At 45.1% G+C, this 24,852-nt stretch overlaps 1 protein-coding gene across 4 annotated transcripts; it reads right to left on the bottom strand.

Annotated features, from left to right (window-relative positions):
- Window positions 1-802: 802 nt before the first annotated feature.
- simj (transcriptional repressor p66-beta simjang) lies at window positions 803-24,538 on the bottom strand. Of its 4 annotated transcripts, none has more exons than XM_033382396.1 (9): window positions 23,713-24,538; window positions 5,508-6,461; window positions 5,132-5,435; window positions 3,467-3,577; window positions 3,301-3,402; window positions 3,032-3,230; window positions 2,002-2,976; window positions 1,839-1,940; window positions 803-1,776 (listed from the first exon to the last, which is right to left on the bottom strand). In XM_033382396.1, the coding sequence occupies exons 2-9, from the start codon at window positions 6,419-6,421 to the stop codon at window positions 1,592-1,594; spliced, it is 2,892 nt and encodes a 963-aa protein (XP_033238287.1). In that variant the 5' UTR covers window positions 6,422-6,461; window positions 23,713-24,538; the 3' UTR covers window positions 803-1,591. The 4 variants fall into 4 exon arrangements, with proteins under 4 accessions (XP_033238287.1, XP_033238289.1, XP_033238288.1 ...); XM_033382398.1 differs by having other exon boundaries at window positions 3,467-3,553; window positions 23,713-24,536; XM_033382397.1 differs by lacking the exon at window positions 23,713-24,538 and having other exon boundaries at window positions 1,592-1,776; window positions 2,002-2,964; window positions 5,508-6,421.
- Between the last annotated feature and the right edge of the window lie 314 nt (window positions 24,539-24,852).

Genomic DNA, 24,852 nt, shown 5'->3' with positions numbered 1-24,852 from the left:
ACACATACACACTGAATCGACTGAATGACAATGCTTGGTTTAGTTCTTAGTTTTGCTTAAAAAAAATTACGAATTTTAATTGGTTAATTTTGTTTTGTTTTTGTTGTTGCTTTGCTTTTATTTTGTTTCGTTTTGTTTTGTTTCTGTTGTAATTTTATATTTTTTGATCACATTTTGATTTCGCATGCCCAAAGTGAGATTTGGTTTGTGTTTCCGAATGGTTCGCCTGAATGAAAACCTCCTCTACAAACTGATCCGTTCCCAGTCCGTTCTCTTGTCCGACAAATCAAAAATATATATATGTATGTATATCGTTATCTATAGAGATTTATGTATGCAAGCCTCTGCTTCTGCTTCTGCGTCTGTCTAGATTCCTACAGTGCATATATGCTAATATTCAGTCGGTATTATAATCATATTTAATTTCCCTTCCCATTCGATTCGACGGGAAGAGGTGTTCGCTTTCGCTTCTGAAATCGATCTGTTCTGTTCTAATGGGAAGAGTATATAAATTTCGGTTTACCGAAGATATTTCATGTGATATATGTACAATATTATAAGGATTAGTTTTTAGTTTTCGATGTATTTTGAAGTAGAAAGATCTTTCCTAAGAGTTCTGAAGATATCAGGGGGGAAAGGGTGTTCTGGGTTCTGGGTCCTGGTTCTGGTTCAATTAAATAACAGTACTAACTTCAAACTGGAGCTGTAACATGGATATAAGGCATGGTAAGGACTTAGTCGGAACTGATTATGATTTATGATTGATGTATATGGTTGTAGGCTGGCAATGCAAGACTTGGTGTAATTGTTTTCTGTAATTTATTATACCCTAAAAAAATTTGTTTACAACTAATACTAGTCATACTTAAAATTGATTAAAAAATATAATTTATATATTTATAGATTTAGTCACGATGCGACGGGTAAATCCTAAAGAAATTGTACGACAAAATGGTTGATCTCTCTACCAATTCGGATAATGGGAATCATTTACCCACAAAAAAAAGAGTTAACAATTACAAAATCGTATGTTGGGGGGGGTGTCGGGCGTGAATAGGGGATGGATGTGGTGTGCCCCTAGAAAACGGGGCAGTTCGTCTTACGGCTAGCATTCATTATTATTCATATTTAATATATTCAATTAATAGGAGCTTAAAGGTTGTTTGCATTCATTCATTTATCGGTTCCTACATATATTCGTGGCTTGGTTTGCGCTCTTGTTTTATTGTATTATAAATCAAGGATAAGTGGTAAAAAAAAAAAAAGGAAACTACTAACAGTTGTATGGTGTATTATGTGTATAATTCTATATAATTATTGTTTAATTAATAATTACGTGTATATTTAATGATTTCTTATTAGTTCTTTTTTCTGCATCATCTGTTTTGTTTTGTTTTGTTTCTTTTCTTTTCTTCTGCTTCTTTTCTTTCTGTTTAAATTATAAAATTGCCTAATCAAGAAAACCATAAGAATAGTTGTTGTTGCTGTTGTTGTTGCTGTTGTTGTTTTTGTTGCTGTTGTTGCTGTTGTTGTTGTTGCTGCTGCTGTTGTTGTTCCTGTTGTTGTTGGCGTTGCTGGGGTTTTTCTGGCCTTAGGCCTTCCAGTTGTTCTGGCGACTGCCGCTGGCTCCGCTCTGCTGCTGCGGCGGAATCATCTCCAATAGATACTGGCGCTGCAGCTCCGCCGCCCGCTGTACGTCCGCCATGCTATTGGCATTGCTTGAGTTCTTGGATGACCCCGATGACGAGCTGCTCTTTTTGTTGTTATTGTTGAAAGCTGTCCAAAGGTAAAGATCATTTTGTAAGGGTCATCATATATGGTAAGGTCTTAGGACTCACCTGCCACTTGGGCCGCCTGCGCCATGGCCACCTGATAGGAGTACAAAAGCGGTGCAAACTGCATCATATGCTGTGGATTGCCCCCCAGACCCTGACCCAATGCTGCAGGAGAAAATCATTTATGAGATTATTGAATTCGGCAAGTGGCTAAGAAGAATCCTACCTCTGAAGAGCTGCTGTTGGAAAGCCTGCATGGCTGCCGCTGTGGCCGCAGGCGAGGTGTTGTTCATTGCCGCAGCTTGATTGCTGGAGGCTGACGAGGACGCACCGAAGTTGCCCAGTCCGCCAAGAGCCGCCAGATTGCCCAACTGGCTGAGATTGCCCAGATTGCTGAGGTTGCCCAGACTGGCCAGGCTGTTGATGTTCAGGCCACCCATGGCACTGAGATGAGCTGCCGCCGCCAGCGTGGCTGCCGAGTATTTATCATAGCTCTGGGCCTGCTGTTGCTGCTGCTCGCGTTGCTGGTCGCGCTGCTGCTGCTGTTGTTGTTGTTGCTGCTGCTGCTGTTGCTGCTGTTGTTGTTGTTGCTGTTGCTGGTGGTGGTGATGGTCGTGGCGATCGTTGCGGGAGGAACGCGACGAGGACGCCGGCTCGTGGTGGTGCGCTGCCGTGGGTCCTGGACTGAGGATCCCTGCCTGTTGGGCAGCTATGGCCGCCGCTGCTGCTGTGGCGGCGGCACGTGACAAACGCGGTGTGCTGGGAGGTGGTGTGGGCTGGTTCTGTGGTGGCGGCGGTGTGGGTCTAGGCGCTGGCGTTGGCGTCTGACACTTGGTCGGTATAACCGTGACAGAGGGCGGCAGATTGACCAGTGCCGCCGCTGCCGAAGCATGTGACGCCTGAAGCTGCTCACGCTCGCGCTCGCGCTGCAGGGCCTGCTGGTGTTGATGCGAATGCGACGAGGAATTGGTGGCGGCGGACACGGATAGCGAGGCGCTGACATTGTTCAAGGCATGCGTGTCCACGGGCGATGGACTGCTCTGGCTGGCCAGACGCTGCTCGATCTCCTGCTCCTGCTGCAGTGCCTTGACAAACGCCTGTTTCAGTCGATTGGTGTGCTCCGCCTTCAAAGCCTTCTTCACGTTCGAGGTGACGCACTGTTCGCAAATCACCTTGGGATCCTTGTTGGCTATAGAAAAATCTTGTGGTTAGTTTTACGTTGATTCTGGGCTCTATTCGCATGCTTCTCTGCTTACTCTGCTTCTCCCACTTCCAGACGGGTGTAAAGTCAATCTTGCACTGGGCACAGCGGAAGGGTGCTGCCACAGCATTGGCCTTCTTGTTGACAGTCAAGAAGTCAACGACCGTCTCCAGTCCAAGCAGATAGACAAAGTCCGTGTTGCTGGGATTGGGTATAAAGTGCATCTCTGGTGGCGGTGGCTTTGGTGGGGGAATCTATCGGATATTCAAAGATTTGTTTTAGTATAATTATCACAGAACTCTCTTTTGTCTCTCCCTCCCTCACCTGTAGCAAAGTCTTTTCCAGCTGCTTTCGCAGTGCCATTTTAGCTGCCGCCTGACGCTGGGCAGGCGTCTGTGCATCCTCGCGCGGCGTGGAGCGATCATTCTGCAACGAATCATTCAACAATACATCCAACAACTAACATGAATATTCCCATTTCTCTACTCACCTTTAGATCGTTCAGTTGATTCTGATGCGTTTGCGATAGCGGCGGCGCCGGAGTGATGGAAACAGAATTGCTAATGGTCCCAGGTACCTTCGAATTATCCGAAATATTAGGCTGCATGTTTTTAACGATTTGATTTTGTAGTAAATATGAATACAGAGTAATTTGGAGCGTTTAATAGTTGATCGTTAGTCGAGGTGAAATAAATACGTAGAAAGTTAAGTGAAATGTCACTTTTGCACGAAGCCCGACCTGAACTCGGCGGGTTGTGACAGGCAATGATGTGTTAGTAGTAGTATTGGAAAATGAAAACCAGTGTTGCACAGCAAGAACTAGGCAAGTATGGAAATCAAAGGTTTTTCTATTCTATTCAATTCTATTCTATTCTATTTTATTCCCTTTTCCTACTTGTATAATTTCGAAATGTCAAATATCAAAACAAGCATTGCAAAGCGAAGGTCATAAAACTCGTAGTTGTAATGATCAGTAACTTTTATTTTTGAGAATTAATGCCACTAACTACCTAAATCCTGCCATCAAGGAGCCACGCCAAGGGCCACGGCTCTACTTTCATGTCCGACTCCCTCTCTCAATTTTGTTCGCGTTTGCTCGCCCATGAGAGATGGCAAAAAAAATAGAGAGAAAGAGGGGAACCACGATGGCTAGTTCTTGCACTCCGTTTATCCTCTTGCCATCAAATTATCGGCTTGATCAGAATTATATAATATTTTATCTGTTCCTATTTTTCCTCTACAACCAGCATTCCGATACGTCTGTCTCTCTCTTTTTCACTCTCACACCAACACCAGCTGCGTTGCCAGAGGCGCACACTGCACCATGAAGAGGGAGAGAGAGAGGAGGAATGAGTAAGCGCGTGGAAAGGGGCATTGCAGCCAGTGCAATTTCGCTTGTTCCTTCTGGATATAATAATGATCCGAACAGTGCGATATCACAGGAGCTCTTATGGTCTCAGAGATCAGGGCGCTCATCATGACGGACAGACAGACATGGCTATACAGACTCATCTATTGAGGCTGATCAAGAATATATATATTTTATGGGGTCGGAAACGCTTCTTTCTGGGTTTTACACACATTTGTTTATCCGGTTCAAATGGTGAAGAAACAATAAAAATAGTATAGAACTTCAACTTTGGCTCAATATATCTTCACGTTTACCCATTTTATGGATACGAATACAAAATCCTATGAAAGGTCACCCAATCCCTTTATAGCTCCCTCAATTGGCGGTGCAAATGACGAGAGTACAACGAGGTTTTCTGTATAACGAAATTATTTCCAAAACCCTGAAATTTATATTCTGCAAAAATGAATTCTATATTACGAATGTTCCTCCGTATAATGAATTCCCCTTGAGATACATTCAAAAGTTGAATATTCCTTTGGTGCAACAAGAAATTCCACTGTACCCATAGTTCATTGCTGTTTCTGATGTTTGTGCTAGTGTTAGTGTTAAGTAATGCATAGTGCACTGTGCAGTGTTGGTAAGCGTGAGTTTTTCGTTGTTGATTATTTTGTGTGTTGATTGTTGTTTGTTGTGAATTTTTGTTTCTGTTTGTTTTTTTGGTGCTTTTTGGAACAAATATGTGAGAGGGGGAGGAGGAAAAAACTCGGCGCTTACGGCAACGATGACATTACAATAACTCACATTGCGTGCTTTCAGACTGGAAGGCGGCGCCGACGTTGGCGTGATGGTCACCGAGGGCGTTATGGTGAGATTCGGCAGATTGGTGCGCGGCGGCAGGGCACTCGATCGGTGCGAAGAGGAGGTGGCAGGCGTTATGGTTGTGCCGGCGGCCAATGTGGCGCCCGGCGGTAGCGAGGCTCTGGGTGGCGGGAGGATCGAGTTGCTGCTGAGGCTGCCGCGCTGCGATCCGCTCAGGGCCGCCGCCGCAATGGCCGAGGCAACCACTGCTGCAGCGCTGGAGCTGCCCGTCCGGCTGTTGGTGGCGCTACGAAACGGGGGAAACACTCGCATTAATAACGATCTTAGGTCAAGGATCTAAGGTATCCGCGCCACTCACCTGATACTAACGGCAGCTGCACTGCCGCCCAGACTGCTGCGTCCCTTGCTGTGCGCCGGCTGCGGTACGGCCGAGGTGGGCGTCACACTCAGCGACCCCTTGGAGGTGAGGGCGGCTGGTATGGCGGACAGCGGATTGTTGGGCGAGACGCTGGTCGGCGTGACCACCAGGTTCTCCTTCATCACTTGCTGCGACTGTTTCAGCTTCTTGAGCAGCAACAGCTTGGACTCCTCGTTGCGTAGGTCCTGGCGCAGCCGGCGGAGGCTCTTCTCGCGCTCCTTCAGCTCGGCGTGGGACAGCTCCTTGATGGGCACGTACGGCGGCATCTCCTCGTCGTCCGTCTCCGAATCAATGTTTCCGTTCTGCTGGCGTCCATTGGTGCGGGCGGGCAGCAGCACAATGTCGGGGGCCTCGGCGTATGACTTGGGCTCTGTGCGGGGCCGTAGCACCCGCCTCTGGACCTTGTTCTCATCCACACCGACAACACCTCCGCCACCGGCGGAGAGTACTCCTCCGTCTGCATTCCCGCTGGAGCTGTTGTTTGTTGTGTTGTTGATGCTGGGAGTGGCGGTGGTGTTGCTGCCGCTGTTCGCGGAGCTGCTGTTGGTGGGACTGCTGCCGGCGGTGCCATTCCCAGTGGTACTGTTGTTGTTGTTATTGTTATTATTATTGTTGTTGCTGTTGCTGTTGGTGCTGGTGCTGGTGTGGCTATTGGCGGGAATGGTGGCAGCGCCTGCTGTGGGCGCTGGCGCTGGAGACGGCGTTATGGTCAGACCCGTATTATTGGCCGTCAGGGCACGCAGATCCCGATTGCTGAGCGCTGCCGGTGGCGGCGCCGGCGTTATGGTTAACGCCGGATCCCGGCCGGAGCTCAGACTCAAGTCGACCACATCGTCGACCTCCATTTTGGCCATTTTCGCACGTCGCGTCGTCGTGATTCTGTATCTTGGGCAACTGGAAACGGAAGAAACGAAAAACGAAAATGAGGCAGATGAATATGGATTCAAATTACTAGGCATCCTATGGAAAAGTAAAGTAAAGCAAAGCATAGCATGGGGTCGGAGGTCGTTGGGATTTCATTAAGGGTTGAATTTGGGCTTGTTTTTGTTCCTTTTTGTCTGCTGCTTTTGCTGTCATACCACTTTCAAGGCGGATGTCAGTAGCCACTAACCCCTAACGGTTTGTTGTATATGTTTCTTATTTTTTTCACACTGTGAAGGGGTCGTCTCATTTACTGCTCGGCTGCTCCCTTTTCCCTTTTCCGCTTCCGCGCTGGGACAAAATAAAGATATCCTGATTTCAATTTACTGAGACGACGACCTTGTTGAGGCAACTGATAGCCGCCGACCGCCCGCCCAAACCCAAGGCCCCCTCCTGTCCGTCCGTCCTCAAGAGAAAGAGCTTGAACAGAAAAAGGAAAGCTGCGCCAAATCGCAAATCAACTCTCCGATTCGATTGCACAGATACGTATCAGATATAGATGTGCATAAATAGTCTGCGGCTGTAGGTGGGTATGCATGGTCGAGGAGGCACAGCACTTCTACCATTTCAAGCATTTCCATTCGGACTTCGGCTATCTTCCGCAAACCAGTCACGTTTTCGATTTAACAAATTTTCGCATACAAAGGCCGCTCTGCGGCTGCAGCAGCATCGGTGGCTTCAAGAAACATTTACATGTAAATAAAGTGGGGAAAGTGGGGGGCCGAAAGGGGAAACTAGGGGAAGTAGTGTATTGGTAGTTTCAGAACTAGCAGAGACACAAACCACCTGGCAACACACACAAACAAACACACACGCACACGGAGAGACGTAGCCGTAGCGACACGTGAGAGTGAAAGGTGAATAAACTTTTCAAACAACTCGAAACGGCAGGCAACAAAAGCAACAATTCACCTGCTAATACTGATTTACAAGCAGAAAAAAACAACAACAAAAACAACAATTATAAACAAAATAAAAATAATATAAAAAAAAACATTGCACAAACAATAGTTATTTAATTGATTTGATTTTGACTTAAATATATTCATGTGGATATAAAAAATAAAATACACAATTTGAATCGTAAACAAAATACCCGAACGACCTTCACAGTGGTACGGAAACCTATAAAAACGAACGCCAAACTTGCCGGGAAGAGAGATTCGTTGAGAGATTTCGTTGAGATTCGAATAATTTGTTGGTAATTCAATCGTCCGCAGAGTGGAATCTTTTCAACTGCTGGCAGGCACCCCAGGACGACAGGCTAAACTAAGCTTGAATGGACCAGAGGACCATAGGAGCTTCAGCGGAGCCTAGTTCTGACAGCGGCCTCAACAAAATGTTGGCAGAAGAAAAGCGAATCGAATGGCATAATTATAACGACATAGCAGAAGAGCGGCAGCAACATCCCATTTCCCATGGCTGCTGTCCGTCCCCAATGTGCCATAAATTAACTCGCTTTGAAAGTTGGCACTCACACAGAAGCACACTCAAACACAAACACCGACACACCGACACACATACGTGCATACGTATGAGCACGCTTACTCGTTCGTTTCTTTTTTTTCCTTCTTTCTTTTGCGCTCTGTTCTTGCGTGTCCCCCCGCAAGCGTAAGTCTACGGAGTCTCGTTACTTTCCACACTTGTGTCGTCATCAGATTGTGCGCTACTCGAACACTTCGTGGCCGTCGTCGCCCGCGTTCGCGTTCGCGATTACTAACAGCTCTGCACAGTGGAATGCAGTAGGCAAATGTGTGATTGTTTTGATAACAAATTAAATAGTTGCTCGCTTGACTTTTACAGTGGTCGAGATCTATGATGGTGTAGGCAAATGTTAGAGGGGATTATTTAAACCACTTCCTATACAGTTGTTCCATATAATTTTATTCATATTTTTAACTATTCTTTTCTGCTTTCAATGCTAAAACATTAGCATTGCTAATATTGTGTTATAAATTAATATTCAATTAATTTCAGAGAGTCTGCGGTCAAAGTTCTAAATATTTATAATTTATTCAAGTTCAAACTTTCCAACCATCACTGTGTGGATTATCTCTCGGGTTATATCGCTTCTTATCACGTATAGTCGTTGATGAAATTTCATCTTTAATGCTAATGGACTCTGCCCCACTGTGCCCTGTGTAAATGTGTGCGTGTGCTTTTGTATGCTTTGATGATTGTCAGCTTTTTTCTCTTCTTATTAAATTAATACAGTTTTAAATTTGTATAGATGCTTTTTAATGTACACATACACACACATTAGCAAATTTACACACGTACGCATGTGTGTATGTGTAACGAGGTGAGACAATATGCGTGTTTTTTGTATCACCCTCTCATCGCCCGGAATATATGGAGGAGATTTAGTGAAACAAAAACTTTATCGATTTGTGCGACATTTTCATTACGATTGGGGGGATTATACATCCATCCATATGTATTTGCTTGACCATAATTGTGTTTAATAGAGCGCTAAATGGGATTCAATTAGCGCCCAGGGCGTTGGGTTTACAGTGGGTCAATGATGGGACATGGTCTGTGGGATATGCATGCATGCAAGTTCAAGTTTATCCCCACGTCTAACGGTCGTTGGCACCTGTCCAGGTGTCCAGGAAAGGGGACAGACGACGCTTCAGACTGCGGACCGATAACTGACCAGAAGATAAGGACACCCAGCCAGGCTTCACAGTCATCCCAGGCGAGCGCAACTTAGAAGCCGATGACGACGACGACGACAACGACAACGCAAAAAAAAAAGCAAAGAAATAAGGTTAAATCAAAAGTACAGTTGTGTACATAGCGCGGCGAGCAGCAGCAGCAGCAGCAGAAGGCAGCACCAACAACAAAAGCAAAGAACAGCCGCAGCAACAGCAACAGCAAAATGTGTTTGAGTGTGCGGTGTACGGATGAGAGCGGGAGAACGGAAGAGCGGGCATGAGAGAGCGCGAGAGCAAGATGGAAGAAGAGAGCGCACGTCGCACACACGCGACGACAACGATGAGGAGAGCGCGGCGGTGGCTGTGGCTGTCAGACGGTGGCTATTGGGATACCAAGTTTGGGGTCGACTCTGTCTGTCTGGCCACCCACAATGGCACCCACAAGCCCCCCACCCTTCTCCACATCCACCTCCACCTCCACCACCAACTCCCTTTGCCACTAACCCGAACCCGAACCTAACCTAAAATCGATTTACATATTAGTTGGGGTGCTATGGCTATCCACTCATCAACAGTGTCTCAAGAATACTTCTATTCCAATGCTGCATTCAATAAGTTAAAGAAATATATTATCAAAACAAGTGGCAGCTTAGCAAAAGAATCAAAAAACAAAAAAGCCAACAAACATGAATAGTACTTCTCGGTTCGACATTATAAGAAATGCGCATATCTTATGGCCGCCAGCCGCCTGCCTGCCTGCCTGCCTGTCCCATTGTACATAAGCAAGTCGGGGAGAAGATTGAAGTGGAGTGGTAGCGGGAGAGGTGGGCTGCTGCTGCTGCTGCTACTGCTGCTGCTGCTGCTTCGTGAGAGAGCAAGCAAGCAGGCGAGCAAGCGAGAGCGCACGACTTGTTGTATATGACGGGGGGGTAGGGCAGGGGCAGGGACAGGGACAGGAGGTAGGGGGTAGGGGGTAGGGGTAAGGGAGACCAACCAACCGACCTTCCTCGTCGCACATACATACATATTTACTCAACCATGCCTGGGATTTGGGAGGTTCGGTTTCGGTTCGCTCGGGGTGGTGGCAGTGGCAGGGACCGCCGGGATGATGAAGATGATGATGCAATGGGTGCACCCAAAACCCGACTCTCGAACCTAACCTACGATTGTCCAGTTCCAGTTGCAAGCTGCAAGTTGCAGCTCAATGGAAAACTATCTTTAATTTACATGGAAATGTGACATCGCAGAACCCAAAAGTCATTTTCTATATACAAACACACACACACACACACACACACACACACAGACAGCCCTACATCCAAATGTACATATCTATATGCTATACGCTATGCCTCAGCCTTATCTTGTGAGTGTCACTATAATTATGCAGCCCACTGTGGTGTATTGCTTTTCTCGTTGCGTTTATTTATAGCCAGGCGATAAGCATTGGATTGGTTGGGGGAAAACAGCAAACAAACAAAAAGAACCAAAAACTTCTAAATGGGTTAACTATACAAAACATTGGTGGCAAATTAATGACGCACACTGTTCGAAGGACCGATACATTTTTTTCACCAAACAAAGGAAGGAATTTCATCACAATTGTATTCTTCCCATAAATTATATTTAAATTGAATTAAACCCAAAATAAAAATTACCTATGCTAAATATTTATGTGCAAAGCATGCATACATACTATGTATCTTTTATATTTTTGTATTTTGTGGCAAGTTATTGACAAATCATTTGTTATAAATATTAATTATTTGTTGATGTACATTCAATATGCATGTGTTATGGATATGTTTTCCTTATCACATCAAAGTAAATTCACAAACAAATACTCGTGTACTGTCTTTTATGGCTCTTCTGAGTAATTGGCAAGTGAAAACGGAGCCTTGGCCAGGGGGTGCAGGGCGGAACCACCCTCCCCCACATGCTGGCTAGTGCACAGCTGTTTTGTGTCCTCTCTTTTGTTTTTGCGTGCTCTTGACCAGCGTTGCCAGCTAAATAAACAGTAAAATACATAAGCCGTCGCCGCAATAGCAACAATGCAAAGACAAGCTAAAAATTAATGACTTTCAAAACTGGTTTTGTTTGTCCAAGTTGCTGTTGCTGTTGTTGTTGTTGTTGTTGCCAAAGGCAGCAGAAAACTAAAAAGCAGAGATGATGTTGCTGCCAAAGCATCATTTAATGCTACGCTTGAAGAACATTTTGATGATACACTTGCAGAAAAGGTGGTATATGTGTTGCATGATTCGGGGACAGATGTTCGAGGAGCAGAGGCGCACAAATTCTTGATTTATTCGTTTATGTACTCGCAGTATATAGTGCATGTGCATGTACATAGGCAGTTCCATGTGCCATTAAATAACTCAACAAAATTTGATCACAATCGGATGACTACTCGCGTATGATAAAGCTGAAAGAGTATCAAAAGCTTCGGCCGACTTACTTAAGCTTTGTTTTAGTCAGGGGGAAGAGCTAAGAGAAAGGAGGGAGGGGAGGGAGGCCGACGCGTCTGGTAATTTGTCTGATTAAGTGGAATTTTTCCACAGCACAGCAGCCAAGTGCAGGAAACAAGTTAATGTATTTCTCTTTTAAATGTGCCAAATATTGAGTAAATTGCAATAAATAGATTTGTTGCCTTTTTGCGCGCTGCCATAAAATATACACGCACACACTCTCGCACACACACACATACACACACACGCAGAGGTAGAGAGGCGTACGGTTGGATAGACAAAAGCAGAGACGGCGACGACGCAGCAGAGCACTGGCAGTGGCAGTGCCAGTGCCAGTGGCAGAGGCAGTGGCAGAGGCAGCGTTCGGTCGGTCGGTCGTTTGGTTTATGTACAACTTGAACCCATTGCCTATGTATGCATGTATGTACGTATCGTGCCCGAGTGTGAGTGAGAGACACAGACACAGAGACAGGCATCAGCATGTACAAAAAGCAAGAGAAACAACAAAAGCAAAGACGGGGAGGCAAGTAGGACGATGGAAGGGGGGCACAGAGAGGAGAAGAGGAGGAGGTGGAGAATGCAATTCTGCCCATGTATATACATATGTACATATGCATGTACAGCATGTACATATGTAAACAGTATATAAATAGCACGCACACTTATGTAAGAACAACCTGCGCAAATGTGTGAACTTGTCCATTGACAATACACACAAATGTGAAATTGTTAAAGTTTTTGGGCCAGAAATACACAAATTAAGAGCAAGAGCCAAGAGCCTCCGTTAGGTTACAACATTAACTATAACTACAACTATAACTGTAACTGTAACTCTCACCATTCACATTCTCAGTTTCCCCTATCTGGCAACTCCCCCATGGGAAGGCAGCCCCTGCAATGCCTCTTATCGCGAGCGAATAAAAAGTTTTGTAATAACAACAGCAAAAAACACAAGGAGAAAGGCTAGATTTGGATGCCGAAGCTTTTCATACCCTGGATAATCCGTAGTTCCCATGGTGGATATATAGACATTTGATATCGATACAATTTCGTGGAGTACTTAACAAGCTTCAATATCAACAAACGGCTGTATCCGCGAATGTTGATGTGGATACCTGTACACCCGTTGAACATTTATCCAGAATCAGAATACTTTTCGTCTAAAAGGGTATCGAAAATGAGAAGCTCGCACGCGTTAAGAATAACCCCAAAAAGAAACACGTAAATGGTATGCCGGCAGCGCTGCCGCTGCCTCTGTTCTGCCCGACAGCGGCGCCCAAAAGAAATAACAGAAAACCAGTTAGCCGATACTTTACACACACACACACACACAGAGAGACAAACGAAAATACAGACACGAACACACTGTCACACGCATTTGACATTCATATTACGGCTACGATAAGTGCAAAAAATACTCGTACAACTATTTCATTCAATTCTTTCGAGCGAAGAGATTTCATTTTCGTTTGCCATTAGTATAATTAAACGAATATCGAACTATGACAGCTCCGTCCGTCTCCTCCCCCTCCATATTAAAACTGAAAGTACAGTCAATATCGGTTATTAATAATACTAGAGGGTGGGTCCGCGCCATCTCTAGCACCCATAAATATCAGTTATGTGAACTGGCCACAAAAATATAACAGTTCAACGTATTATACAATTATTTAATAGTTATTTATGCAAATCGTTTATAAGAAAAACATATTCAGTCATTCGAAAGATTTGTATAAAAACGATAATCACGTTACATCGTTAGTCCGCAGCTCCCATGCATTGATGACTGGGGCCTTGAACTAGCCACGAGCGAGTACATATGTACACGTATCAGTATATAATATGTAGATATATTCATGTTTATAGTCGATGAATATGCAAAAATGTATGTATGCATACTCGCATACGTATGTATGTAGATAAATTGATGTACACAGGACAGCATGTAATTGTATCTTCGCACGCTCAGACTTTCGCAAAAGACTAATTGGGGTAGTATACATACGTATATGTACATATGTATGTATGTACATAAAAACTATGTACTTATGTTTCGTCGACAACCCTTCTATTCTAAAGGTGTGTTTTCCATTTCAATACAATTGTGTGAATATTACTTAATGGAGAAAAAGTATTAAAAAGTTCCCAGAAAATAGGACAAAACATATCCCTTGTTGTTGCGCCCTACATATTTCACAAACAATGATGAAGACCTAATATTTCATATTTTTAAACAGAAACTTCCAGAAATGTGGTCTCTGTCAATAAACTCGTATATATGTATGTATGTATGTATTGGCTCTGGCCATTAAACGGGAAATTACTGTTGAACTTTTGGATGTCTTATTTATTAGCGATCACTGCACATACATAAATGCACATATATGTATATGTACATATGTATGTATGTCCATTTCCTTGTTTGGTTTGGAAGTCCCTGATAAGTACCTTTCCCCCAAGTTTCAATACTGGATACTTGGCATATCGAACACTTGGATTAGAATGTGTGGGGACAAATAAGAAAATATATATATATGTATATATGTATGTATATATGTACATACTTATTTATATACTTAAGGTATTGTACATTTGTCTGTGCATATGCATAGTGTATAAAAATAAATGTCAACGCAAAAAAAAAAAAGCAAAAAAAGAGAAAACATTTTTTTCTAGCTCTCTTTTGCTGATAAGCGCGGCGACACTTACAATACAGACACACAAGCATATGTACATCCCATGCCCACACTCTCAGCTAGAGAATAGTATATAAGCAATGCTCTGGTCAGGCAGGCATATACGGACGGACGGACGAGGCATTGAGTACTACTTTCAGTTTGAGGCTGTTGTTAAGGCTGAATCACAACTTTTCTCGAAAAGATCAGCGATAACTGTTAATCTTCCAAGGCCCATTAGGTGATATACCTTTTATACATGTACATACATAAGCATGTGCATGTAAATGGGAAATTGCAGGCTGGAATGTTTAGCTAAAAGCGAATCGCGAAAGTAAATAGCACATACAAAGTGCTCCCAACACATACATACATACATACAATATAAAACAACAGAGTTTTCTATTGTCAAAAGACACTACTCTATGGAGCGTCTTCCAGAAGATGTTTGGAATTAGGTCTCTGAACTTGCACAACAGGAGAAATCTGGACGATGGATGGATGGATGGATGGATGGATGGATGGATGGATGGATGCACTAACGGTACAACAGCAACTGATGCTGCAACAACAACTAATACTATTATTCCCTCTATCTCTATGTACGGTACAATTTTTTATGCGCTTGTTCTTATTTTTCTTCGTTTTTTTTTTGCACTTAATGACGTGTAACGAGCTCGCGCGCGTGTTTTGCAGTTGTCTTTGTGTGCGCGCTCTTTCTCTCTCTCTCTCTTGATCCCCCTCTTTCTCTCTGCCCCTCCCTACCTTTCTTTGGTGAGCGAGCAGCATACATACATATACATATGTACTAGCGATTGGCGGACTATGCGCGTGCGAGCGAGATGCCACACTTTGAAAATAAACAGGTAAAAAGGTAAGTCAAAAGAAAACAACACCAACAAAAAAGCAGCTTTGCCACTTTTGATACCCTTCTCCTGCAGAATAGGGTGTAATGATTCTGGACAGAAGCTTGAACCGACAAGAAGGAAGTGTCTCCATCTGTCCCTCAATATTCCACCATTTATAAAGATGATGTCTCAAGGAGTTCTTCACAGAATAGTTATAAATGTAGCCACACAACTGTAACCCACATCTGCCACGGAACTAATCGACCCGCTAGGGTATCTGTGCGTCGGTCCCCCGAGGTAAGCATTTCTCTCTTCTTTTTTTTTTTTTTTTGCTGGTGCTGCTCTTGCTGCTCTGCCCGCCTTTTAGTCAGAGGGGGACGGGGGACTGCAGCTTTTTCTGTATTATTTGAGTGAAATGATCGTCAGCAAACAGACCAAGTGGCTCGGCAGTTTCTGTTGTTGTTGGTCAATAATTATCAAGCATACATAAATAATTAGTCAGCAAGAGCTGACCATGAAAATCAGCAGAAAAAAAACGAGGGAGAAATCAATGTAAGGAAAAGTGTTTACAGCAGCGTTTTAGTTTACTTTAGTACATAAGGCAAAAAGTATATGGTACAAGTCGATAATGAACTTCTCTAACTCAAAGGTAGATACATATATTTTTTGCCAGCTTGATTATTGCCATTTACAGCATAGAATACATACATATGTACAATGTTTGACGAAAAATCATTTGGCCTTCAAGCTATAGCAAGCAAGTTATCCATTTAGGTGTATTCCTGTTCTCTACAGTTAGATGAGGGGCTAATGGAGGGGTAGGGACCTCAAGAAGGAAGCAACTTTCTGGCATTCAACTCTTTTTCTTCTTCTTCTTGTTCTTCTAAGCAACCCCTGTTCGAATTCGAGGATAAGCCAGCCGCATAAGACAAAATTTCGAACAATCGAAATGAGCGACAGAGAGGGGCAGCGCAGCAGCAACGACAGCGGCATCGGCAGCGGCAGCAAGTCATTTAAACGGTCAATTGCCTCAGGCACAAAAGCAAATGTCCGAATGAGAGAGAGAGAGAGAGCTACAACAGCAGCCACAAAAACAAAAAACTAAACGAAAAGAAGAGGCGGCACGGCACTGCAAGCGACGGGGAGGAAGAGGGACAACAGCTGACAGCTGAAAAGTGCAGGCCAAATGCCGAAAAAATTAAGCAAATGTTTTTCATATTTCATTTCTCACCTAAAAAGAAATGTTGCCATAACCATAAATACACATGTGCGTGCATACCTACATACCATATGTGCATATGTATGTATGGATGTACAGCATGTACATATAAATTATTGAATTGTGTTTTAAAGAGTTGGCTATAAAAAACAGAAACGTTGAAGCACCTTCAATGTGCATAAATTAGCCAAGCGCAGCAGCCCCAGAGAAGAAAAGAAGCTAAGGAGAAGGCGGAATGGAGGAGAAACAGACAGACACAGAGAGAGAGAGAGAGGGAGAGACCGAAAGAGAGCGAGCAGCACATGCACACCAGGCAGCTCTCTATTTGGAGGGGCATGGCTGCCTGCCTGTGTGTGGCTTCTACTTTTGCATGTGTATACTGTGGCATTCGAGTGTGTGTGTTTGTGCGGTCTTCGGGCAGCTAATCAGGCAATTAAAGAACCACAAAATAGCATAAAGCGAAGCAATAACAAACGCAAAAAAGAACAAAACCGAAAGTCAAAGCATTTGATACCCTTGCAGATAGTTATCCGATTTAAATCAGATTTGTCGGATTACACAGATTATCCCGATGGCAGCTGCAAATATACAAATCTGTGCAAAGTTTCAGTGCAGTGTTTAAAAGAATAATGATCTCTGACCGAATGGAAAAGAACCGAAAAAGCAAAGAGTGTGCCCTGCCCGCGTGCCATAAAATAGAAACAGTTTTGGCAAACAAAACAACAAACAAAATGTTTTCAAATAAACAAAGTAAGAAAAAGTATAAACTGAAAGTTTAGCATTGATTATGCAATAGATTATTTACTATGGTAAGTATTATTTAATGAACACCCCCACCCAAAAAGAAATTGGGGCAAAAGGTTCCTAAAATCGAAAGACTGGTCTGCCATTGGGAAAATTCCACTTCGGATCGGAAGTAAATCTGTTTTCAGCAATTTGCGGGCCTGCCATAAGCAGACGGCAATGATGATGGTATTCCGCCCTCAAATCTTCAACACCCTGCCCCCCCCCCCCCCCTCCCCCCCTCACCTGGACGGCCCACGCACTTTTGGCCAAAACTTTTCCACCACCGAAAAACAAGGCGAGACACAACAAGAACAACAATATGACAGGGATTCGACAAGTTACTTCACTTAGTGCGGGGGGAGGGGGGGAGGCTTCAAGATGGTGGCGGCGCCAGTGGGTGGGCGGAAACTTTAGTCGAAGCTTTAAAGCTGCCCTTTAAAGTGGGTGGGAGTGGGGTGGCTCCTCCCAGAGGAATGACTGCGGGAAAGGGCGGAGAGAAAATAGCGGTTGTGGATACCGCAGTCTTTTCGTCTGGTCTCATTCACCCTCACCACCCCCAGGGCCCACAGGGCTGCCGACATAGCAACACAGCCAAACCCAAGCCCGAACCCAACCCCAACTCTCCGGCCCCGCCCCCTCATGCGTCCCTTCCCTGTCTGTGTGTTGGGTAACTGTTTTTTCCCCCCTCCTTTCCTCTTTTTCTTCTTCTTCTGCTTTTGCCCTAACAAAAATGTGTATCTAGAAATATTTTATGCAGGCAACTCTTCAGCGGGATGTGGGGTGGGGTGGGGTGGGGGTTGTAGTAGAATTGTGGAAGGGGCGGAGGGTGGAGGTTGCTTTTTAGAGTAAGAGGGGGTGGGGGTGGGGGTGGGGGTGGAGTCCCAGCTGCTACTACTGCGGCTGTTGTTGCTCCTGTTTTCCCACTGTTTGGGCGGTGGGGGCGGGGGCTTAGGGCGTGTTCTGCGTGGTTCCCAAACTAAACTATGGCCTCAGAGGGTGGGTGGGGTTTGTAGTGGGGGGTGGGGGGAGATTCTACCTCTACACACATCTAAAAACATATAGAGGCTACATATGCGTATATGTATGCATGTATATATATATGTATATATGTATGTGTGTCCGGGAGGCATCAAGACACATGTCCACATAATTGCCAAACGCGCAAAATCGAAGTTGGCGACCTCCCCGACCCCAACATCAGTCCACAACAACACCCCACCACACTACTATAGCATCCCAAACCACCAGCAGCCCGCTACCCGCACCCATCACCCAGAACCAGCCCACTGCCACCATTCAACCAAACATGGCGTTCAGCTTAGGATTACTCACCATTTTGCATTTCAGGTACAGTTGCGCCTGCAATTTATAGTTTGGACATGCACAGGGAACCTGAGTCTGAGGCTATGCTCTTTCATAAATAATAGCCATGGGACATGGGCCGTATATTGGAATTAGCAAGTGGCTTTTAACCCACCCCACCCCACTCCACCGCACCACCGTGTCCCTCCTCTTTCTCCACGCTAATTGCCAATATCATTAAAATTGCGTAATATTAATGGTTGATTGAGCTGCCGGGCAGGCAGAAGCGGAAGCAGAAGCAGAAGCAGGAGGAGGCGGTGTTCGATAGGCATGGTGAGTGGTGCTGCTGGTGTTGCGGCTAAAACTAATTTCCTACTAAAGATTACCCACCTGCAACAACATATATCATTATCAACATCATCATATGCTCCCCAGACGTACTGCATGAGTCCTGGCATGTGCCATCGACAAATTCGAATATTCGGATTTACAATTTGGGAAAATTTGCATTTCGGGTTCGAGTGTTGAACCACACCACGACACGCCACGCCACGCCACCCCCAACCACATTCGTTTTGACCAGCAGGAAGTCGTCGGGTTCAGTGATATACAATGGGTTCAGAACCAAATCAACGCATAGATTACGCAACTAACTATCCACCCACCCACAAAGAGAGATACAGAGAGAGAGAGAGAGAGAGAGAGAGAGAGAGGGATAGGACAATCCGAAATCGGTAGAAAATCCACACTGAATGGACCTTAACCCCACTTGTATAGGCCTTGTTTGCTGCGAGTGTTGGGTTTGGGTTTGGGTTTGGGGGTGGGGCTGGGGAATGCGAGGAGCGGCCCGGATATTATATGCATCCTTGAGCTATGCGGGCTGTAGTGGTGGCAGTGGCGATGGTGCTCTGAGCTGAGCTTCCTTCCGACCAGACCAGACCAGACCAGACCCGACCCGACCCGGACCTGACCGAGACCATACTGGAGGTTGGGGGGGGTCTCTGTCTCTGTCTCCTCCCCTCCCTCCACTTATTGCCTGTTTTGTATATGTATCTGTTTTTGCATGCTCGGCTCGGCTCTTCACTCCACTCCACTCCACTCTACTTCTCTCTCTCTCACTCTCTCTCTCTCTCTCTTTCTCTGTGTGTGTGTTTATGTACACATGCATACACAGCTGTACCGGGTTTCGGGGCATTTTACAGCCACAGAGCCGCCGCTGCCACAGCACACCCTACCACCCAACCTTTCTGCTGTACTCCTCCCTCTTTCCCCCCTCCACCCACAAACAACAATGCAAAACGTCTGCATTTCAACTAACGGCACCCAATACACAAACAACACAAGCACCCAAAGCAAGCAGCCCTTTCTCTCTCCTACGCTCTCTCGCCAGGCATCAGCAGCCTCCCTAGCACTCCCTCTCCTCCTCCCCCACCACCACCCACTCCCACACCCACGCCCACACCCACTCCAATTGCAGCAGCCGCCATCTCATATTGTTGTTGCTTTCTTGCTTCCGAAAAAGTTTTATACATAAGCGGAAGCCCTACCATTCCATACCACTCCACACCTCCCCCCCCAACCACCACCCCACACCCCCTTAACAGCAAAACCAGGGCTGGCCGCAGACCTAGAGAAAAAGAGAGAGGGAAAGAGAGAGAGAGAGACAGGGAGGGGAAGAAAGTGTAAGCTCATTACAAAATCAATAAGTCAATTTTCATTTTTCATTATATTTCCCCTTAATTCCACGACAGTTTTTCCCCAATCTTTTTGGACATATTTAATCAATAAACGAAACAAAACGCAACGATGGGGTTCCGGATTGTCATCTGCTTTAAATTTAAGTTGCCCCAGCACTCTGTTCCTGCCACCCCCCCTCCCCCACCGCATGCCCCTTAATCGATTTTTTCAGCACACGCAAAGCTAAAGCTCTTCCCCAACCTACCGCCGGCCCCCCCTTCATCCATAAGTACGAAAGTGTCCCTCTCCCTTTCGCACACTCCCAAGCACAGCAAAGCACAAAAGGGAATCATAAAAAATATATATGTATAAAACAAAAGCAACAACAGCGACAGCAAAAAAAAAACAACACAAAAAAAGAGCCCAAGGAAGAAGGTAGGAGAAGAAGTCAGTGGTAAAGAGTGGGGTGGATAGAAGAGACGTCAAACGAGGACAGTGGACAGAGGACGGGCGGAGGGGAGGAGAAGCCAAAGTTATGTAGAACAGGATTGGGTGGGGGGGGGGGGATATCAGCCCTTTACAACACTAATAATTCGATCTGTAATGATCTGCGTAATCGCAATCGCCATCGCAATCGTACGGCCAGGCCAAGGCGCTGGCATATTTTGATTCCTTGTTAACGCTGGATTCCGGCTTTGGCCCTGGTTTTCGTTGTCAACAGAGACCAGAGTTTCGGTGCATCCGCATCCGCATCCAATGCAAAAGCTTAGGCTTAGGTATAGCCCTGACCCCCTCGCCCGCCCATCTCTCAATCACTTCTCTCTCTCTCTCTCTCCCTCCCTCTCTCGCTCTTTCACACACTCTATCTTTCAACAATGGTGCTGGCATGGACGCTGCTGCATGCAACTATTGAAGCATGAACATGCAATTTATGTACAAACACATACATACATGCATACCTACAGGCACACATATATATGTACACCAAACTATGAAATAAAGCAACAACAGCGATAGGCGACTGTACTTTTGATATAAAATCCACTCTCCATTCCATACATAGAAATCCAAACATCCAAACACACACACAAACTTACCGTACGGGGGGCATACATATAGAGAAATCACCCCCCAAACCCCCACCTCCCCTTCTATGGACACCCACTTGGAGAGCTCTGTTTAGTTTTAGTTGCGCTTTAAACTGCATTTCGGCTTGCTGTTTTGTTGTTGTAAGCTCAGTACATAGAGGAGCATGGCACGAGAGAGTGTCGTGTGTACCACAGCAGGAGGGGGGGTGGGCTGATACAGGAGTGAGATGGAGGTGGAGGCGGGGGCGGAGGCGGGGGCCACATGCCAATGTGTTACTGTGTGTGGTGTTCCAACGATTCGCATTTCTGTTGCAGCAAACGAAACAGAAAACAACTGCAATATGTGATGATGGAATGGAATGAATCCAGTATGCAACACTACCTCCTTTCCAGACCCCACCCCACCACCCCACACCCTCAATAACACTCCATATACAATCTTTCATGCACTTGGATTGACCCTGGCCGACTGCCATTAGCTTGAAACTGTAAAAGAAACCCTAACCTAAATTGAAAGAAATCTTGGTCTCTGCAACCGATAGGGGGGCGGGGGAGGGGGGGAGCGCACTGGCGCTGCTTACGCATGCAGTCGTTGCGTCAAAGTCGAGTTCTGCTCCACTTGCACCAACAACATGCTGAAAAAGACGAGAATTTCGGATATCGGTGTTCTCTCACACCTATGCATGCGCAGGTACAAGCACAGGTACATATGTATGTATGTGTATGCATGTATGGATGTTGTATGGAAGTGTGTATACCCAATGCAGAGCCGATACAGAATGCTCTGATTACACTACAGAATATTTTGATAGACTTCAGGATTTGTTTACACCGCCGAGGCAGCTCTAGAAGACCACCAAGAACTTTACTAAATAAAGTATTAAGTATTAAGGTTTAACTAAAGCTACTACTACTACTACTATTCCCAATTAACCAAGCCGATTAAAACTAATAGTGAAAAAAGAATAACCAAATTATTTTCAGAAATTCTTCCTCCAGGGATGCTTTATTATTGAATTATTTGTCTGTTGCCTTGGTGTCTTTCAATAGTATGTTTCTGGATCGCTCAGTTCAGTTTCCTTGGGGCATAACAATTGTTAACCTATTAAACATTTTCCTCAAGTTCAAGTCCATAAAATGTTTCCCGTCTTCAGCCAGGAACTCTTACCTCTTAGTCATGCGACGAAGATTATCTGATTTATTTAGCTAATGCCAACGACACTGCGAACTAGTTCCCCCGACTTGAATAGTTCTCAGACTCCTACAACAACGGTGCTGCTGTCGCTAGCTGGAAATGCGGGTCTGGGTCGCCATCGAGACGGCACGGGACGGTACGAGACGAGACGATGCGAGACGAGACGAAAGGAAAGGAGGGAGGGACGTAGAGAATGCAGTAGCACATAAAGAATGCCAAAATAAGTTTAAAACTAACGACGTGCAGCGTGTGAGTGGGAGCAGCATAACAAGTGCTGCTGACAGAGAGAAAGATAGTGGAAGAGAGAGCGAGAGCAAGGTGGTTATGTCTACATGTGTCTGTGTATGTGTGTGTGTGTGTGTGTGTATTTTGGAGCATGCAACTTTTCGTGCTGTTTGCCAAAATGCGTTCGTTACCCGGCTACGGCACGGCGGCACGCATTCCCGAAACATAGCCACGACTGTGCTAGTGGAGGGAAGGGAGCCAGTGAGAGCAGGGGAAACCCGAAAGAGGGAGCAAGAGAGAAAGAGAGACGAAGGCAGGCAGGCAGGCAGGCATTGAGAGAGAGCCATGTTGGCGAACAAGTGCAGGCTGGTGTACGTGTGTGCGTGGGGTCATTCTCGAAAACGTTCAAGTGTTGCAAAGCGCCCAAAAGTGCGTGCGGGTAATTAGCCAAGTTTGCAATCGTACGTACCCAAGAAAAGTTCATTAACACACTTAATATGCAAGAGCAGAGGCCCGCTCATTCATGGCAGCTGCAGATACATTTCAGGGCACCGCAAATGTGTGTAGATAACGGAACGACAAGACTACCCCCTCGCGACCAGTCAAGCAGCGCAGCGGCAGATACAATAGAAAAAAAAAAAAACACAATCGCCTAAGCCATGGCGTCACGGCGACGACGCTGGCACCGACAGCGGCAGACAGACAAACGCCAAAAGCTGTAAAAATTGTCAATATATAGGAGGAGGTGGAGGAGGGAAAAGTTGGAGCTTTGGCGAAATAATGCGCGAGAGTTAAAGAAGAACGCCGACTGCGGCAGAGCATTTTTAACGAGCACACACACACACACACACATGCATGCATACGGGGAGACGCCGACGCCGGCCGCAGCAGCAGCAGACCGGTTGAGGTTAAATTGGATAGTTGAAGCAAGGGAGAGAGAGGGAGAGAGAGATAGAGAGAGCAAGCAAGAGAGTGGAGATGGAATGGAGTGTGGGGCGCTGCTTGCTCTCGCATACATATTGAATTTTTTTCCTTTCGGCGTAATGAAAATTTTAGCAAAAGACGATGGGGAGGGGGTGAAACTTACCCGCGTGGAGAGCAAAAATCCGTTATTGCTGTGGGTGCTACTGCTGCCGCTGCTGCTGCTACCCCTGCGTCCAGCCTGGGAGTTGATATTAATTTTCCACTTGCACCAAAAAAAAAACAATCACTTATGCAAAGAACTGGTACTGATATTTTCCTCAACTTTTATGGAAGAAAATTTCACTTTTTTGTGTTGCGCTAATTTCTTCTTATTTACTTGCGGGTGTGTATGTACATACGTATATACGTCAGATGCACTCATACAGCTAAGAGTGGCGGCGCGCTTATTCTGGAATATATGTATTTCGGACGGCCGTGTTAAACACCAATACACTTGCACCACGCACTGCTGACGTCGCTGCTGTTGTTGCGGCTTCCTCCAAATACAAATATTTTATCGGCAACGAACGCGATTTATTTAAATATCTATGTCGTATATTGACTTTTTTCACAATTTGTTTACGATTTCAGAGAGTGAGAGAGACCAACAAACATGCACTTGTAGAACTCATTTTGTCGGCAATAGATAACAATTTTATTATATTTAATTTATTGTTTATTGTTTTCGCGGCGTGCCCAGAGTGGGAGGAAAAAAATAGTTACTCCACGTTTGGAAAATTTCGGAAAATGTTGTTGTGGCCGCGGCCGGAGCAAAAAAAAAAAAGGTTAAAGGCTGCTCTCTATATACTTATTTAGTTGTATTTTCTTTACAACGACGCGCAGCAACCGCTCGGTTCAAAAAAATTTGAGAATTTGATAATATTGTGGGTAGTGATGTAAAACACAACGATGCATCGAGCCTCGATGTTTTTCTTCCGATGTTTACTGATGTTTTCCGATGTTTTTGCTGCTACCGATGTTGAGTGATGTATCGATGCTTTGCAAAAACCTATCCTAATTTATACAAAATTGCAATGCAATTTTTGACGCTAATGGAATCTTCTGGGTGTATTTTGAACGAAAGTCGAAAGCGTAATAGACTTTCACCTGCGCGACTAAGTCGCATTTTGGTTTTTGCAAAGCATTGACAAATAGTACTTATTTGAAATATTAGTTATCTCTGATCTACAATGATATGTAAAAGACTGCTATGAAAGCATAATGTTCCTTTGTTGAATATTCGTTTTATAATCAATGGGAAAGT

Source organism: Drosophila pseudoobscura, chromosome X (genome assembly GCF_009870125.1).
Source record: "Drosophila pseudoobscura strain MV-25-SWS-2005 chromosome X, UCI_Dpse_MV25, whole genome shotgun sequence".
NCBI lineage: Eukaryota > Metazoa > Arthropoda > Insecta > Diptera > Drosophilidae > Drosophila > Drosophila pseudoobscura.
The sequence above is the reverse complement of the archived record's forward strand: the minus strand, read 5'-3'. Positions and strand labels throughout refer to the sequence as shown.